We start from the raw sequence: 15,812 nt of genomic DNA on the forward strand, positions 1-15,812 counted from the left end.
TACCTACCTGCGTATGCGAACCGTTTCATACCCATTGGGGTAATAGGTATCATAAAAATCCCTTGTAAGTAGAGAACACTTTATGGCGCTGGTCGAGTACAATACCGTTAGGGTACCAATGTATTGTTTTCTCATTTTATTTTATTTTTTTTTTTTATAGTTTTCCAGCTTTTTTATTCTTTTAACATCTTAACAAAAGAATATTCCCCAAAGTTTAAAAAATACAGTTTTATATTATATACATGAGTACAGATTCCAATATCATACAAACACTGCCATGTTAGAAATACAGTGGGAAGGCATGCTATAATTCACTGCCTCTTGGAGGGTGTAAGCTCGTGGATATGTTTTATTATTCCAACTACTTCTGTTACTTGTTATCCTGAAAAACTATTAGGCACCTGAGAGGTTGGAAGACTACTGAACATGAACTTCAATACCTTCTATTTTGATCTTTATAATCTCTTTACAAGTTTACTTCATCTACAACTAAGGTACCTTTATTGTCATTAGCCTAAATGATCAACTATTAACCACATTAACTGTTAATATACATACTGATCAAATTAAACTTAAAGTTGTATAGCCACCTTGTGTAGGCTACATATATTTAAACCTAGGAAATTCCCCAATGCATTGTGAGCGATCTAAGTTCTATTAAAAAGAAGTGGCAATTCTCCAGTTTCCATGCTCTGGACACTACTTTTTTAAAAAAAAATGTAAAAATGACTGACAATAATTGGAATTGATTCCTTATAAGTTAATCAAGAAACCTAAGGTAAAAAATTCTAAACGATAGTTTTATTTGTATTTAAAAATACATTGGAAATTCTGCATATGCCCATGATCAAGCTTATTTTCAATGCACATTAAATACTGATGACATGGTTTGATCTGACAAGTCCTTTTTCAAAGTAGGGAGACTCCTGTACATTTCCACTGGCCCTGCTGCCAACGATGTATATTGCTTCCCTGCTAATGATGGCGGATGACCTTCATCTGCCATTTATCACCTGAACAGTTTTCCGACCGTAACGATAATAACTGTAAGCTGATGCAACTGTGGTGAAAGCTGTAAAACACCAGAGTATCGGAAGATAAAAGCCGTGAGCATAATTGAAAACCGGAGCTCCCAAAGAAGCTGCTACCAAGATTAACTGGACTGCTGTGTTTACCTTGCTGATGAAGGTTGGTTTTAACCTAGCAGTAGCATAGCAAGGGTTGAAATACTTAGAAAGTGTTCGCGGTTCTGGAAGAGTTCGATATCTGACATAAAAAACAGCAAGAATCAACATTATATCTCTTGAAATTATCATATAAGTAAGTGGAACAAATCAGTTAGCCCAGCTAAAGCAAAAACTCCTAGTGCCACGTTAAAATCTTCTTCAATGATCAAATAGCCCAAAACTGGAGCCAAGCCAATTCTCGTCATTGACAACATATTTGGTATTGTCCATGGGTTTTCATACAGGCTGGCGGCACTCGCTGGGTCCCCCTCTCCGGCTGGGGGCCCCGGGGTCGCCTTCCCCGCGCCCGAGCAGTGGCCCCGCGGGCCGGCCCCAGGCAGCCCCAGGCCGAGCGCGGCCCGGCGCAGCCACCAGCGCTCCGACAGGCAGCCCAGGCAGATGGGTGCGGGCGGCAGCAGGGCCCCGAGGGCGCGCCCCTTGCCCGGTCGCGCCCCACACGCCCATGTGGCCCCGCGCAGGGCACCCCACGAGCCCCGCGCCACGCGCGAAGCCAGCATGGCCCTGCGGCCGCGCTGCGGGAAGGCAGGCAGCGGGAGCTTAGCAGCCCGGGGCACCGACGAGCCGCTTCCCCACCGAGCGCCCACTACCTCCCGACACCTCGGACACTTCCATACTTCTGTTTTCTCATTTTATAACCGATATCCCTGGATATCTCACCATGCAAAGAGAATAGTTATTGAGAAATACTTCTTGTGTCCGGACGTCTTTAGTTTTGAGTTTTGTGAATATTATTACGTGTTTAAATATTTAAATATATTGTGATAAAGACATTCATATAGAATTTTTTAACCAAATAAAATAAAATCGTTCCGCAAAGTGTTCGCATAATAATTTTTTTATATCAGATATCTATCGGAGTACCACTATTTTCAGTTAGTATTATTTTTATTTGCTTTAACCTAGAATGTCGCAGCATTCAGACTATAGTGATGATGAGTTTTGTGCAGACAAGTTGTCCAATTATTCTTGTGATAGCGATCTTGAAAATGCGAGTACAAGTGATGAAGATTCTAGTGATGATGAAGTAATGGTGTGTCCCAGGACATTGAGGCGACGAAGAATTTCGAGCTCCAGCTCTGACTCAGAGTCAGATATAGAAGGCGGGAGAGAAGAATGGTCGCATGTTGATAATCCACCGGTCTTAGAAGATTTTTTAGGGCATCAAGGATTAAACACAGATGCTGTTATAAATAATATAGAAGATGCCGTGAAATTATTTATCGGAGATGATTTTTTTGAATTTCTTGTAGAGGAGTCAAACAGGTATTATAATCAAAATAGGAATAATTTCAAACTTTCAAAAAAAAGCCTAAAGTGGAAAGATATAACCCCTCAAGAGATGAAGAAGTTTTTAGGGTTAATTGTTCTCATGGGACAGGTGCGCAAAGATAGAAGAGATGACTATTGGACCACGGAGCCATGGACGGAGACGCCATATTTTGGTAAAACGATGACGAGAGACAGGTTCCGACAGATATGGAAAGCTTGGCACTTCAATAATAATGCGGATATCGTAAATGAATCAGATAGACTTTGCAAAGTGAGACCAGTACTAGATTATTTTGTGCCTAAATTTATAAATATTTACAAACCTCATCAGCAATTATCACTAGATGAAGGGATCGTACCTTGGAGGGGAAGATTATTCTTTAGGGTATATAATGCTGGCAAGATCGTTAAATATGGAATATTGGTTCGTTTGTTGTGCGAAAGTGATACAGGATATATCTGTAACATGGAAATTTATTGCGGCGAAGGAAAGCGATTATTGGAAACGATACAAACAGTAGTGTCTCCATACACTGATTCGTGGTACCATATATATATGGACAATTATTATAATAGCGTCGCAAATTGTGAAGCACTTATGAAAAACAAATTCAGAATATGTGGAACAATCCGGAAAAATCGAGGTATACCTAAAGATTTTCAAACAATTTCTTTGAAAAAAGGTGAAACAAAATTTATAAGGAAAAATGATATATTGTTACAAGTGTGGCAATCAAAAAAGCCTGTATACCTGATTTCTTCGATTCATTCTGCGGAGATGGAAGAAAGTCAGAATATTGACAGAACATCAAAAAAGAAAATTGTCAAACCGAATGCACTCATTGACTACAATAAACATATGAAAGGTGTTGACCGGGCCGACCAATACCTTTCATATTATTCGATATTGCGGAGGACGGTCAAATGGACAAAAAGGTTGGCAATGTATATGATAAATTGCGCATTATTTAATTCTTATGCAGTTTACAAATCAGTGAGGCAAAGAAAAATGGGTTTTAAAATGTTTTTGAAACAAACAGCTATCCACTGGTTGACGGATGATATTCCAGAGGACATGGACATTGTTCCAGACCTTCAACCAGTACCGTCTACTTCTGGAATGCGGGCTAAACCACCTACATCTGATCCACCATGCAGGCTATCGATGGACATGAGAAAGCATACGTTACAGGCAATTGTCGGAAGTGGAAAAAAGAAAAACATTTTGAGAAGGCGTCGCGTATGTTCCGTTCATAAATTGCGCAGTGAGACACGCTACATGTGCAAATTTTGCAATATACCTCTACATAAAGGGGCGTGTTTTGAAAAATATCATACGCTAAAAAACTATTAATTTCTATTTGTTTTGATTTATTATGAAAATTTTATTTTAAACTTTAAAAATATGTGTATATTTTTAGGTAATAAGTATTTTTTGGGTTTTTCGTATTTAGTTTATATATATCGAATTATTTATGTACTGAATAGATAAAAAAATGTCTGTGATTGAATAAATTTTCATTTTTTACACAAGAAACCGAAAATTTCATTTCAATCGAACCCATACTTCAAAAGATATAGGCATTTTAAACTAACTCTGATTTTGCGCGGGAAACCTAAATAATTGCCCACGCCATCTTATATTTTGGCGGGAAATTCACCCGACACCGTAGTGTTAAGTACTCAGGACGTTGCTGAGGAAGAGAGGAGGCACTTGGCAAGGGCACTGTCAGGGCTGCCTGGCAATGAAGCCCCCCCCACCCACCCAGGCCCCTGCCTCACCACCCCAGTCTGTGAGCAACCTTGGAACTGTCAGAACTGACCAGTGGTGACCTACTTTAGATCTACACTAATCCCACCTTCAGGGAATCTTGTCAGTCTAATGTTAGAGTCCCTTCCCTAGAACAGAAGGCCAAAGCTGATGCCCTCTGGAAACACTCCAGCCATATGAAAAACCAGGGCAACATCATGATTCAAAATATCTGTGGAAGCCTGGAAGGATGGTAGCTTTAGATGTCTATGGTATTCTGATGCTTATATCATCACAATACAAGTCCCCTTAATTGTCAACAACCAAGGATTAGTGTGTGTACACACACATACATGCACATGTCACAGGCATACATACACATGTGGCTGGGTTTGGAGGATATAAAATATTGACAAGGATTATTAAATACATTTAACTACTGTTAATGTAAAAAAAAATTGAAACCTGTGAAGAATTTTTGTGAGTTTGGGCCAAACTGTCAACATATGCCGGGAAGGAGAACCTCAACAAATTGAGATAATGCTCTGGAGAATGGCGGGTTACATATATATTTATACATTGCAATCAAAGGAAGGGACTAGGTGGGTTACATGAAATCCATTGGTGATAGACTAGAAAGGCGGGAGAAAGCATAGCGGGGCGGGGGGGGGTGGGGGGGGGGGGAGGGGAGGGGGGGAGGGGAACCCCTGGGATTGGATAAAAAGTAAAATGATAGACACATACTCAGGTGGGTGCAGGAACATTTAACATGATAATCATGAAGGAATTTGTGGTATCTGTCCTGGTGCCCAGCACATTAGGTTGTGCCCCAAGGGGTACAGGAAAAGGAAAGTTATAAGTTACCCAGACATTTCAAGGGTATGTTATTATAGATGCAAAAAGACAGATAGGCTCAGTTAAGATAAAGGCTGACCTTGTCAGTGAAGATACCAGCCTAGGACGTAACTACCCACCATAAATGCTTTTAGTTAAAGTTTAATTTCAGACCATCCTTTGTGGTTACTTTAGGTCTCTGAGTTTGCAAGACTGCCATGCAGGCCTCCCCTGAGTTTGTCGGGTTAGCATGTGGCCCCTTTCGTCCACACTATCATGTTTTAAGTAGCTATCATGACAACCACCCAAGAGCCCTTAGAACCCAAAATAAGTCTTTCTGATGAATATAGAATGAGTATTGTTTTTAATCTAATGTATTTTTATTGATTTCAGAGAGGAAGGGAGAGGGAGAGAGAGGTAGAAACATCAATGATGAGAGAGAATCATTGATCGGCTCAAGCCCACAACCTGGGCATGTGCCCTGACCGGGAATCAAACTATGACCTCCTGATTCTTAGGTCAACACTCAACCACTCAGCCATGCGGGCCGGGTATTGCTTTTTTATTTAGAACACTCTTTTGCTGTACCTCAGCCCTTACAATTCATTTGATTCAAATATTTGGGGAGTAGCAAGTCATAACTGATGTTCCCTTCTACCTGGCCCTCATACAACAGGGTTTTGGGAAATGAGCATAATGATGAAGGTTTGCTCTGTAAACATACAATATACACAGACAGCTCTTCTCTGCTCAAGACTCAGGCCACCTGTGCGTGCTCTGACCTTTGTAACACTAACTATACCAGTTGTTTCTTTTCTCCCAAACACATTTTCCTAAAAATCAATTTTTAAAATATCAAAAATAAAATGTTCTGCCCACTTGGTTTGCTTTGTCCATTTTCCTTAGATTATACAGGACTGATGTGTAGAAGACCATGATAACAGGATTTACCAGGGCATGAAATCATACCACATATCAGTGAACTATTTGTAAATGTTTGTCATTATTATTTAAACCAGGGTGGGTGCAGGAACAATTAACCAGGGGTGGGAAATGTCTAACCTGCAGGCCAGATTAGACTAAGGCTGGGAAATCATTTGGTCTGGCCCTGTCAAGGTATTAGGGGTGAGTTAATTAAATGCTTGAGCAAATATAGCAGGTTAATTTTTTTTTAACTTTTTTTTCTAAATATATTTTTATTGGTTTTTTACAGAGAGGAAGGGAGAGGGATAGAGAGCTAGAAACATCGATGAGAGAGAAACATCGATTAGCTGCTTCCTGCACACCCCCCACTGGAGATGCACCCGCAACCAAGGTACATGCCCTTGACTGGAATCGAACCTGGGACCCTTCAGTCCGCAGGCTGACGCTCTATCCACTGAGCCAAACCGGTCAGGACTATAGCAGGTTAATTTTTAAGTTGATAATTTTGTATAGCCTGTAAATCTACACTAATAAAAGGATAATATGCTAATTAGACCAGATAGACCAGACATCTTCTGGACGTCCTTCCGGACAAAGCCACGGTGGCCAGGGCCCAGGCAGAGGTGGTTAGGGGCAATCAGGCAGGCAGGCAGAACAGTTAGGGGCAATCAGGCTGGCAGGGGAGCACGGTTAGGGGCATCAGGCAGGCAAGCAGAGGCGGTTAGGGGCGATCACGCAGGCAGGCAGAGGCAGTTAGGGGGGATCAGGCAGGTTGAGCAGTTAGGAGCCAGCGGTACCAGATTGCGAGGGGGATGTCTGACTGCCGGTTTAGGCCCAATCCTATAGGGCCTAAACCGGCAGTCAGACATCCCCCCATGGGGTCCCGGATTGGAGAGGGTGCAGGACAGGCTGAGTGACCACCCCCCACACCCCGTGCATGAATTTCATGCACTGGGCCTCTAGTGATGTTATAAATATCCAAATGGCCCTTGGCAGAAAAAAAGTTACCCATGAACTTAGTATAATTATATGATAAAATATAATCACAGACTATACCAGGAACTATGGGAAAAAAATTTTTTAAGTGTTTGCAAGTATGTGACATCAGGCACTAATCCCTTCACTATCTAGTTATTAACAGCAGTATGTGAGAAAAAGAACTGGGGTCTCAGTAGACTAGAGCTCAATGAGTCATTGCTGAGACGGGGCTGTCCAAAAACCTTATTTTGATCCTGGGTGCACTGACAGAAATGCATGGTCTAAAATACAGTGCTCTTGTCACACCCCTTGGGTACAGCCCTGGGCACTATACTGTAAGAATGGGCCCTGGCAGACATGTCACATAAAACAAGGAAGAGAAAACTAGGACACCTTTCAAGGAGCTTAAGCAAATACATAAAATTAACAGGTGACTAAATTATACTCTAAATGCAACCAATACCAGTTAGGTTGGAGGTAAGTAGCAAATATCCCCTCCTCTTTAAAGAGAGGGAAACTAAAATAAGGAGTCCAGAGTGAGTTAATTCTCAATGCTGAAAAAAAAAGTGAACAGAAGATGTGTCAGTATACAGTTAGTGTGTCCAAAGCAGAGACCCAGCTAGGTAATTCAAGTTCCGGATAGGTCTTTTAGTTTCACATTTATAGATTAACTAGTTAACCAAAATTTCATTTTCTCTTTTGTTTACACAGCCCTAATCTTAGAAATTCTTACTACAGGTCATTTTTAAAACCAGCTTCAAAGAAATCTATAATCAAATAATAACTTTCCTTGGTCCTTCAATTTTTTAAAACGGTAACCCCTAAATAAGATATTTTTAAAATTTTCATTTTCCTCTATCTTCCTACTATTCACATCTCACTTTATGTTCCAGGCAGCTCTAGCAATGAAGACACCATAGAAAATATTATTTATAATAAATTTTATTTTCTCTGATATTTCATTTAACATAATTTCAAAGTTAGGTCTGTGCTCTAAGATGAACAAAAGAACAGATACACAGTTTCTCTAAGTAGGGTATGGGGTTTCAGGGCCCCCAATGTTGACGCTTAACATTTACCCCTTGAGATTTATGTAAAAATACAAAAAGAAGAAATAATGTCAACATACAAGAATCAAATTATATGAGGGTATTATAACAATAAGCATTTATGTTGTAGGATACCCACCTCTAGGGCTGTAATAATAATGATTAATATTTTCCCCTGCAGAGATCAGTATCTTTTTTTTTTTTAAGTAAAATGTCAGTATATGTGAAAATGCTGCATTTATTTCTCCTAATAGACTAAAAATAGTGGAAGTTCTTAAATTCTTCATGAGTCCAAGCTGGGACATGACTACGACTAATGGGGTTTGCTGAACACACTAATTCCAAGTTTGGCGACCATCAGCAAACTGTTAAAAAACAACAACACAAAGCAAAAATGTCAGGTAACGAACAGAACAGGCACTTACTATTTTTTTAAAGGATTAGGATTCTGCGGGTCTCTCACCCACATAGTGAGCAGGTGCCAAGCAGGCAGAGATGGGACTTCCATCCCCGGAGGCACCAAAGAAAAAACATGCCGCGGGCAGTCTTGTGCTGAGGCCTTAAAACAGTACGTACAGCTGGCGATCCTGATCTCACTGCCAATAATTCAGAGATGAGAAAACTGGAGGCCAGGGAAACCCAGGCCTCCCCACGATCACAGAACCAGCTAATGGTGGATCTGCAGCCTCCTAGTTTACTCCTCTCGACCTCGGTCTGCACTGACTACAAAAGATTTTGCTTGGCAGCATTATAACTACAACCAAAATCATAGCTGTAAGTAACCCTGTCCCAAAACAGAGTTTTAAAAATTCCCCTATCTTCAGTGTCTCTTTACTATGCTTAGGACTACATTAAAAAAAAAATCTGGTTTGGATTTTATAATCAGTTAATTAGAAAACAGGAATCAATAAAAATTTCCTTTTAGCGAAATTTTGTATAATAAAGAGCATCCAAACAACTAAGAAATATGAACCCACACTGAATGAGCAGCCATTATAGCTTAGCACTGAGGCTTCTCCCTCTGTAGGGAGGAGCCAGGATGGACCAGAGAGCAAATGTGAAAGCAAAACTATTTCCATAGTGAATGAATATATTTCACTTTGCCATTAAATCAGCTATTTTTGCAGCTTCTCCTATTTGTGCATAAATTAGATCATTTTCGTTGATGCCCAGCATCAGGTATATTGGAACAAGTAAATCTGAGGGTGTATAAAGTATTATGAGCATTAAACTAAAATCTATGTGGGTGAAGAACAGCAACAGAACAGAAAGTACCTGGCACCTGCAATTAAGCCCGCAGGCATAAATTTTCCAGAGTGGTAGAATCTCATTCCCATAATGCCAGCCAAGGTTCCAGATGTAACTGATGGGAAAGAAAAAGAGGCAAAGATCACCACACCTTGTATTTGGGAGAACTAAAATAAGTGACCGAAGTCCCACCCTTCTTTCAAGGGCCACACCTCATCTCAGACCTCTCAAGTTGGGGAGCTTCATTACCCACATCCTGGGAGACTAAGCACAAATATTAGATATAAGGCTCTCACAGTCCGGGCCCAGCCAATCTGTACCATGGAGAGCAAACTGCAGGGAAACTGGAGCATGTAGGGATATCAATTAAGAAACTTCCTCAGGAGTGCAGGGAAAAGAGAGGGATGCCTGGGATGAGGAGAGTGGCCATGGAGGTAGAGGAGATAACCTGGGACATGTGTTCCAAGTAGTGTTGATACGACTTGCTGACGAGTTAGAATGACGGAAGGGAAAAGTGCAATCAACACCCGAATGGAGGGGGAACACCCAAAGACACAATGTGTGTGAGCAAGTGAAGTCAGGCCTGGAGACATCTAGATTTCAAGCAGACAACTGTGCATATATGAGTCAAGCTTGGCCCTAAACGGTTTGCTCAGTGGAGAGAGCTTCGGCCTGCAGACTCAAGGGTCCCAGGTTTGATTCTGGTCAAGGGCACATGCATGCAAGGTTGTGGGCTCGATCCCCAGTAGGGGGCGTGCAGGGGCAGCCAATCAATGTTCTCTCTCATCATTGATGCTTTTATCTCTCTCTACTTCTCCCTTTCTCTCTGAAATCAATAAAAAAATACTTTTTTAAAAAAGAAGAGTCAAGGTTGGAGGAGAGATAAATTTGTGAGTCATTTGTATATTGGTGGTAATTTAAGGCCTGGGCTTCAATGACATTGTCAAGCAAGAAAGTATAAAGAAGGTTAAAAAAAGGCCCAGGCCTGAAGTACTTTAATGCTTAGTGGCAAAAAAAGGGGGAGAGGGGTCAACAAAAGAGATCGAGAAAATAAAAAGGAAGACCAGGAGAGTGAAAAATGGATTGGATTGGTATACTGTTCTGAGAGCAGCTAATGGCCAAATAAAAAGACTAATAAACATACACTGTTTTTGAAAAATACAGGTCACTGGCAGCCTCAGAGAGAGTTACGGATTTCCATGGCAAAAGGTACAGAAATGGAGACTGAAGTGGATCAAGAATGTATGAGAGGTGTGGAAATGAAGACAGGAAGTATAACAACTTTTTCTAGAGAAGTTTCTGAAGGGGAAGAAGAATGGCAGCAACTGAAAAAGGAAGTAGGTTCACGAAAGGTCCTCTTTTTTTTTAAATGGGTGAGATGAGCACATCTGAACATCAGTAAGAGGAATCCGTCTGCAAGGTGGAATGCAAGTAAGAGATGGCATCAGTGACAGTGTAAAGTTCCAAGAAGGTATGGCAGAAGAAACCCAAAGCCAGGATGAAGGGATTGGCCTTGGAGAGGAGAGGAATAGGGCCAGGGAAGGACTGGAGGTCAATGTCATGAAGCTCGGAGTCCCCGTGTGATGACTGCTATTGTTTCTTCAAGTAGGCAATGAAGGTCATTTGCTAGAGTGATGTGGGATCACAAATGGGAAAGTAGGTCTGAAAGTCATTCTGGAGCTGGAGGGAGGGAGCTGTTAGGCAGAGCTGAGAGCTGGGCACCTCCTCCCGCCCCAGCACACCCCACACCAGCCATTGCTGCTTTCCCTTCCCAACCCAGGCAGATTTGTACAAACCACTCTGTAAACATGCTTGTTCTCCACCACACCTGTAAGGGAGTTAGAGCTGCATGGTCTCTCATACTATGGGTTTGTGGAGACACTGAGGGACCCACACTCCCAGCAGACTGTCAGACACATGGGTGGAGCTCAATAAAACGTACCAAAAGCCACCCTGATAAGAAGTAATCTTCCCTCCCCTGCACTCCTCACTGTCTGTGCTACTCACAGGGCATATCAACAGCCCTGCAGTGTCACTTTTTACATACAGGCTCCTTGAAGGCAAGGCCTACATCTTACATGGTTAGCTTACTGCCAAAGGGCTAATGATTTGAAAATGGGGAAAATGCAATATTGATAAAACTTAACCCAGACATGTGACCCTTTAGTGATGCTCAAACAGTCTTTAATGGGCAATAACAATGATTAAGAGACATATACTTGCCTTATACAAGTCTAATACTAACTTCACTGGGTAAATCTAAATTCATGAGGTATGAAAACATTTCCACATTCTGTACATAAAAGCAGAAACCAGCATAACCATGCTCTCCCACTCCCACCCCCCAACCCCCATTTAAAAACCTCCTTTGGAATGGGCAGAAGCAGTGAAACTGTCTTAATGTGAGGTACCTGACACATCCCACCAAACTAGGGCCTGTGGTAGAGTATTCTGGATAGATAGCTGACTGGAGAGAGCGTGAAGCTGACATACCTAGGAAAACCCAAATGTTCCTTGGATCCTGAGACAGCTGATAAGCACCCAGGCCTGCTAAGCCACCGAAGAGGAGCCCAGCAGCCAGGGATGGGACGCTACCTGGAGGAAAGCAAACACAGGTCATATTGTGGTGTCAAACACTCATTCATTGACAGAATCCACCAGCCTTCCCTTCCTGACAAAGGAAAATAGCAAAGAGAACTCCCAACACAGGTCACAACCAAGTTCTCAAGCATGAAAATGTTTGGGGGAGTTTGCTAAAGAGCTCAAGTAAAATTACCAGAGAAGTAAGGCTCAGATCATACCATACCACACACCACACCATACCACTCCTCTCTCCTCTAGTAGGGAGGGTACTTTCACCTAAGAAGAAAGGCTCCTACTCCTTATTAAAGCACCCATTTAAGAAACAAAAAATTATGGCAATTTGGGGTCCATTCATGTATTGCCTTTATGTTGTATTTTAAAAGAAAAAAAAACAACATGTATTTGTATTTGCAGCTTGCACCCCTGAAATCAATCCATATCATGTTTGAATGCCATACATTTTACACATGTACTATCCATGCACACTGTATTTTTATGTGTGCACGTTTATAACCAGATCTTTTGTACATAGTGGCAGTATTGTAGCGGATGAGAAAATATGTTTGGTATCTCTGCAATTTTGCATTCTTCTGTCTCAAATAAAAACATTTTGATCTTAAAAAAAAAAAAAGAAAGGAAGGAAAGGAAAATAAGAAGGGCTCCTAAACAGGCCTGATTAATCCGTCAAGGACTGGACCTGTCCATGGACAGAACCTTGGGGAAATCCCAAAAGAAGGAAATGGTTAGTAAATTAAAAAATATTTGGAGAGTAAGAATTCTGGTGTGTGTGTGTGTGTGTGTGTGTGTGTGTATGTCAAGGTAGAAATATGCGGGCTCTCTGACACACCCCTGCCAAATTTAATAAGGAGACTTCAAAAATTGAGTATCTGAAGACTAGACATTTCCTGCTACTTAAAGAAAAGAGTACAGAGATGGCTTTTGGGGTCAAATGGTAGCTGATGATAATAACAATCTGCTACCACTCCTGCCCAACACCTTTAGACAAAGAGGCAAAAACAAGTGGTTGGATAAGAAGCCTGGCTTAGCTCAGCCAGATAACCCAAAGGCAAGTGCAGGAGCAGCCACTACAGGAATTGCTACAGGACTGACAAGAAGCCTGAACTCAAGCTAGAGGGCCAAGCACACCTGATTCAAATAAGACTGCGCTTTGGGGGCCCTGGGGACTCACTCTCCACCAGGAACAATGTGAAGATCCTAAGAGGTTAATCACTAGAAACCATACCTGCTTTGGCATAGCCAATGATCCCACCAGAAGCAACCAGTGCTGCATAGCCAAAGCCAATCCAATGTAAAGGCACTCTGGAAACAAGAAGAAAACATCAGTGCCAACCATGTCTTTAAAAAAACAAAGACCCACCATCACAGACTGGGACTAAAAGGTCTTCATTACAGAATAATGCTGTCACCGTAGAAATGAAAACAAAGCCCAGAGGTTAGATGGCTAACCTAAAGTCACACAACTAGTCAGTGGCAGAGACGGGACTCAAACCGTGACCTGCGTGTCCATCCTCTTGCACCCAGTTCTGCCCCAGCAGTCCACTGTGGGAGCCCTTTCCAGATGGGGACAAAAACTCAGTTTGAAAAGCTCCTGGCTACTTCCCCCCACCCCCCCTCACTGTGCACTTACAGCGGGCCGGAGTCCTTCTGCATTGTTCTCTCTCGCGCTGTCCAGGAAAGAGACTACACCGCGGGCACCTGCAAGGAGGGTCTGGGTCAGAGGTGGGTCCTAGCACAACCCAACAGTCAGGAAGGAGGGAGTCCGCGCTCCAGCTCCACCCCTTAGCAGCGAAGAATGGGCGATTACCCAACCTCCCTAAAAGTCCGTTTCCTTCCCTGTCCCATGAGGATAACAATGACGCAACTTTATTGGGGCTGCTCTGGGCACTACTTGGCATAATAAGCAAAAGTGCTGAACCAATCACTTTGGAAATAACCTCAATTCTAATAACATAGGCCCACAGGAAACGGAACAAAATTCACTGACCAGCTCTGCACGGGCTGAGTTAGCCTTTCAGCACTTAACCAAGTTATGTATTACCAAAACGGAAAGCTAATATCTTCTGTGCCCTTAATTCAACTACTTTAAGTTGCCCCTTTCAGGGGAGAAGGGGGCTGCTTTTCTTTGCTCCAAGAATCAAATTATTCCAATATTTAACGTTTGTAAAACTTTTAAACGGCTATTTACTTTTGCTACCGACTCATAGTTCTTATGAGGTGAAGAGGGAGGATAAACTATAGGAAAACTCAAGTCATAAGTACATTACATACACCCTTGTTAAAGCAACTCCTAATTTCTTAAAGAAACGCATCTGACATCCAGTGAGGCTAAGACCGAACGCAACACCCACCCCCGCTTCGGTCCACTCGGTGGGTCTAACAGGAGGGGCGTGGATCCCGCCCGTCGTTACTCAAAGCGGCACTGAGTTACCTAGGTTTTTAGGAGAGGCAGCAATACAGTCTCCAGGGAGCTGACCAGCACTACGCTATTTGCCTCAAGACCTCAGGCTTCCGCAAGACCCACAGCCTGTGGCACAGCCTATGCTGAAGAAAGCAGAAAACGCGCGACCAGAAAAGCAACCGCGACGCAGCCCACAGCCCCGCCTGGCTCCAGGGGACGCGGAGCTCGGGCAGCAAAGCCCCTTACAAATCTCCCAAAGTCCCAACAGGTTCATAAGAGTAAGTCCAAGTACCCGACCGCCTGCCCAGAGGTCCGCGCCGGAGGAGGACGAGCAAGCCGTGGGCGGGGACTCCGGCGCCGGAAATGTCACCACCACGCGCGCTTGGCGCCGCGGAAGCAGGCGGGCCGTGGGGCGGTGCGGAGCGGGTGAGGCGGGGCGGTGCTGGGGGCGGGGCGACGCTGGGGGCGGGGCGGGCCGTGGGGCGGTGCGGAGCGGGTGGGGCGGTGCGGTGCTGGGGGCGGTGCGGTGCTGGGGGCGGTGCTGGGGGCGGGGCGACGCTGGGGGCGGGGCGGGCCGTGGGGCGGTGCGGAGCGGGTGGGGCGGGGCGGTGCTGGGGGCGGGCGGGGCCGGGGGCGGGGCGTGAGGCGGGGAGTGGCGCGAGACTGAGAATCCCGCCGGGCGGCTGAGAGTTTCCTCCCGCGCTGTTCCCAGCTTGCAAACTGCGTGGCTAGAAGCCGAAAATCCGGAGTTTGTGTCGGGTCTTGCAAGAGGCCGGATGAATGGGTCAGGCCGGTAGTGGAGGCCACCGAAGCTGGAGGAGGACGTCTGAGGCAGAATCCCGAAGGACCCCATTAATGGAGGGGCACTCGACTAGGGGTACGCTAGCTGCGGGCCACCGGGAGGATCGTCACTAAGCCTGACCATCTTGTTGGCCTACTACAGGGACCCCTTTTCACCTGCAGAGAATTTGGTGGCCACCGTGTAGATAATGGGCTCACTTCGGTGTTTGTTTTAGTGAGGCTGCTTGAGAAGCACCTTAAAGGGGGAGGGAGGGTAAGTTAAATGTAATTTACAACTTCCTCTGCGATGTCCCACTGCCCACAGGTCACATCTCCACTCCCACTGCAGAGCTGTTCTCTTCCTTGCCTTTCCCGCACCCTTCACCCAGGGGTCCTCAAACTGCGGCCCGCCGAAAACATTTATCCGGCCCGCCGGGTGTTTTTGCCGCCGCTGTGTGCATAGGAATTTGTTCATAGTTTTTTTTTAAACTATAGTCCAGCCCTCCATCGGTCTGAGGGACAGTGAACTGGCCCCCTGTTTAAAAAGTTTGAGGACCCCAACTGCTGTACACCAAAATTTGGGTGTCATCCGTGATGTCTCTTCTTCATTCCCTACAAGTATCAACATGGATAAATCGTATGTACAATCTTCAGTGAAAAAGGACATTGAAACACATACGGACTCTAAAAGAAAAACTTTCCACCTGCAGCAGCTCCTGTCTAGCTTGTTC

The 15,812-nt window shown here is 43.8% G+C and overlaps 1 protein-coding gene and 1 pseudogene across 3 annotated transcripts; both read right to left on the reverse strand.

The window, feature by feature from the left end:
- Nucleotides 1–215: 215 nt before the first annotated feature.
- On the reverse strand, nucleotides 216–1,859 carry LOC139001941 (cardiolipin synthase (CMP-forming) pseudogene; annotated as a pseudogene).
- Nucleotides 1,860–7,926: 6,067 nt separating this feature from the next.
- Nucleotides 7,927–14,658, reverse strand: TMEM14C (transmembrane protein 14C). Of its 3 annotated transcripts, none has more exons than XM_070405738.1 (6): nucleotides 14,594–14,658; nucleotides 13,531–13,598; nucleotides 13,126–13,202; nucleotides 11,793–11,894; nucleotides 9,327–9,414; nucleotides 7,927–8,416 (listed from the first exon to the last, which is right to left on the reverse strand). In XM_070405738.1, the coding sequence occupies exons 2-6, from the start codon at nucleotides 13,551–13,553 to the stop codon at nucleotides 8,365–8,367; spliced, it is 342 nt and encodes a 113-aa protein (XP_070261839.1). In that variant the 5' UTR covers nucleotides 13,554–13,598; nucleotides 14,594–14,658; the 3' UTR covers nucleotides 7,927–8,364. The 3 variants fall into 3 exon arrangements, with proteins under 3 accessions (XP_070261839.1, XP_070261842.1, XP_070261840.1); XM_070405741.1 differs by having other exon boundaries at nucleotides 14,548–14,615; XM_070405739.1 differs by lacking the exon at nucleotides 14,594–14,658 and adding an exon at nucleotides 14,332–14,463.
- Nucleotides 14,659–15,812: the final 1,154 nt, after the last annotated feature.

Source organism: Myotis yumanensis, unplaced genomic scaffold (assembly GCF_028538775.1).
Source record: "Myotis yumanensis isolate MYYU_CA2020_CCGP unplaced genomic scaffold, mMyoYum1.0.hap1 SCAF_2, whole genome shotgun sequence".
In the NCBI taxonomy this organism is placed as follows: domain Eukaryota; kingdom Metazoa; phylum Chordata; class Mammalia; order Chiroptera; family Vespertilionidae; genus Myotis; species Myotis yumanensis.

Excerpts from the sequence above, each read along its gene's own strand:
- TMEM14C (XM_070405738.1), bottom strand. The coding sequence starts at position 13,553 with ATGCAGAAGGACTCCGGCCCGCT. Across the intron at positions 9,415-11,792 it reads GAACATTTGGGTTTTCCTAG|TTACATCTGGAACCTTGGCT; the intron begins GTATGTCAGCTT and ends CTTTCCCATCAG. Across the intron at positions 8,417-9,326 it reads GGCTTAATTGCAGGTGCCAG|TTTGCTGATGGTCGCCAAAC; the intron begins GTACTTTCTGTT and ends GTTTTTTAACAG.